At 45.0% G+C, this 2,681-nt stretch overlaps 1 protein-coding gene across 1 annotated transcript in view; it reads left to right on the top strand.

The window, feature by feature from the left end:
* The window catches only part of LOC308363106 (kinesin heavy chain-like), a gene marked incomplete at both ends in the record, with an annotated part of 29,287 nt that extends 27,186 nt beyond the window's left edge, over positions 1-2,101 (top strand). Inside the window, 2 exons of the mRNA XM_080835881.1 lie at positions 468-684; positions 2,010-2,101. Coding sequence (XP_080692007.1) covers positions 468-684; positions 2,010-2,101 — 309 coding nt within the window. The remainder of the gene's footprint in view (positions 1-467; positions 685-2,009) is intronic.
* Between the last annotated feature and the right edge of the window lie 580 nt (positions 2,102-2,681).

The raw sequence follows: 2,681 nt of genomic DNA, 5'->3' as shown, positions 1-2,681 counted from the left end.
CTCACTAAAGTTCACAAGCAGGTAAAACAGCTCCTTTAAAGTTCACAAGCCGGTACAGATGAAACCGCTCACTAAAGTTCACAAGCAGGTACAGATGAAACCGCTCACTAAAGTTCTCAAGCAGGTACAGATAAAACCGCTCACTAAAGTTCACAAGCAGGTACAGATGAAACCGCTCACTAAAGTTCTCAAGCAGGTACAGATGAAACCGCTCACTAAAGTTCACAAGCAGGTACAGATGAACCTGGTCTCTTTTGGAGTTAGGAGAATTCAGCAGTGAGGTCGGAGTAAACTAGTACAGTGTCCAGTCCAGTCTAGTCCTGGTCAGTAGTGCCCGTCTTTAATAGGCCTCACATTTGTTGTGTTACTGGTGAGTGTACTTCACCTGCATCTCACCTGCATCTCACCTGTCCTCACCTCTATCTCACCTGTGCCTCACCTGTCCCTTACCTGTGCCTCACCTGTAGCTGGTGCGTGATAACGCAGACCTGCGCTGTGAGCTGCCCAAGCTGGAGAAGCGTCTGCGGGCCACGGCAGAGCGGGTCAAGGCCCTGGAGAACGCTCTGAAGGAGGCCAAGGAGAACGCCATCAGGGACCGCAAGCGCTACCAGCTGGAGGTGGACCGCATCAAGGAGCACGTCAGGGCCAAGAACATGGCCAGGAGAGGACACTCCGCTCAGATCGGTAAATTACACACACACGCACACAAACACACAAACGCACACACACACACACACGTACGCATCCATACACATACACTGTGAGGTGCCAAGAACATGGCCAGGAGAGGACACTCCGCTCAGATCGGTGAGTTACACACACACACACACACACACTGTGAGGTGCCAAGAACATGGCCAGGAGAGGACACTCCGCTCAGATCGGTGAGTTACACACATACACACACACACACACTGTGAGGAGCACGTCAGGGCTAAGAACATGGCCAGGAGAGGACACTCCGCTCAGATTGGTAAATTACACACACACGCACACAAACACACAAACGCACACACACACACACACACATACGCATCCATACACATACACTGTGAGGTGCCAAGAACATGGCCAGGAGAGGACACTCCGCTCAGATCGGTGAGTTACACACACACACACACACACACTGTGAGGTGCCAAGAACATGGCCAGGAGAGGACACTCCGCTCAGATCGGTGAGTTACACACATACACACACACACACACTGTGAGGAGCACGTCAGGGCTAAGAACATGGCCAGGAGAGGACACTCCGCTCAGATTGGTAAATTACACACACACGCACACACACACACACACACACATACGCATCCATACACATACACTGTGAGGTGCCAAGAACATGGCCAGGAGAGGACACTCCGCTCAGATCGGTGAGTTACACACACACACACACATACGCATCCATACACACACACTGTGAGGTGCCAAGAACATAGCCAGGAGAGGACACTCCACTCAGAACGGTGAGTTACACACACATGCAATCTCTCTCTCTCTCTTTCTCTACCTCTACCTCTTTCTCTTTCTCTCTCTCTATCTCTCTTTCACTCTCACACACACACACACACACACACACACATGCATACGCATGCATACACACACACTGTGAGGTGCCATGACCCTCTGTTCAGACTCTTAGTGATCCAGTATATGTAGTAACATGTTGAATGTATTTAATATGGCGTGGTGGTGTGGTCTGTTTCATTTGGAGATCCTGGGATGGCATTTCTAATATGTTAATATGATATTAATTAGATTCTGTCTTGCAGCAAAAGTATTCTTTATGTAGAATGTTTATAATGTGAATAATGTTAATAATGTGAATAATGTCAAAAATGTCAATAATGGTAATAATGTCAATAATGTTGATAATGTCAAAAATGTTAATAATGTAAATAATGTGGATAATGTGGATAATGTGAATAATGTGGATAATGTGAATAATGTGGATAATGATAATAATGTAAATAATATTTATAATGTGTATAATGTTCTCTGTTTTTCAGCCAAACCCATCAGGGCGGGTCACCACCACTCCCCCACCCCCCTCTCCATCAGGGGAGGCGGAACTGTGTACCACTACACCCACAGCAACTGAGCCCCACAGTATGTATATCACATTTACATTAAGCCACACAGTACGTATATCACATTTACATTAGGCCACACAGTACGTGTATTTCATTTACATTAAGCCACACGAGATGTATATTATATTTACATTAAGCTGCACAGTACGTACAGTATATCACATTTACATTAAGCAACACAAGATGTAAATTATATTTACATTAAGCCACATAGTACATATATTATATTTAAAAAAAGAAAAAAGAAAGTGAAAAAGAAAAAAATCCCTGTCCATTTTGCTGCAGAAGTTTTCTCATTTTGCCTCTAGAGGGCAATCAAACTCTTTGGCTTCTCTCTGCTCAGCCAGTAAATAGTATTTACAACCACCGCAACCAAAAACTGTATGTGTAAGCAGTATAGATTAATCTGAATGTGGAAATTGTATAAATTAAACTGAATGTGGAAACTGTATAAATTAAACAGAATGTGGAAACAGTCTAAATTTAAGTCTCTCCCTTTTCCCTTGCTCCACTGCAGTGAGATTCCTGATGTAAGCATGCCCAAACCCCTCCACACCTCAACCCCCCAGCTCAGCGCTGCGCTTCAGC

Source organism: Sprattus sprattus, assembly GCF_963457725.1.
Source record: "Sprattus sprattus genome assembly, chromosome: 3".
In the NCBI taxonomy this organism is placed as follows: domain Eukaryota; kingdom Metazoa; phylum Chordata; class Actinopteri; order Clupeiformes; family Clupeidae; genus Sprattus; species Sprattus sprattus.
This window is presented reverse-complemented; position numbering and strand designations above follow the sequence as displayed.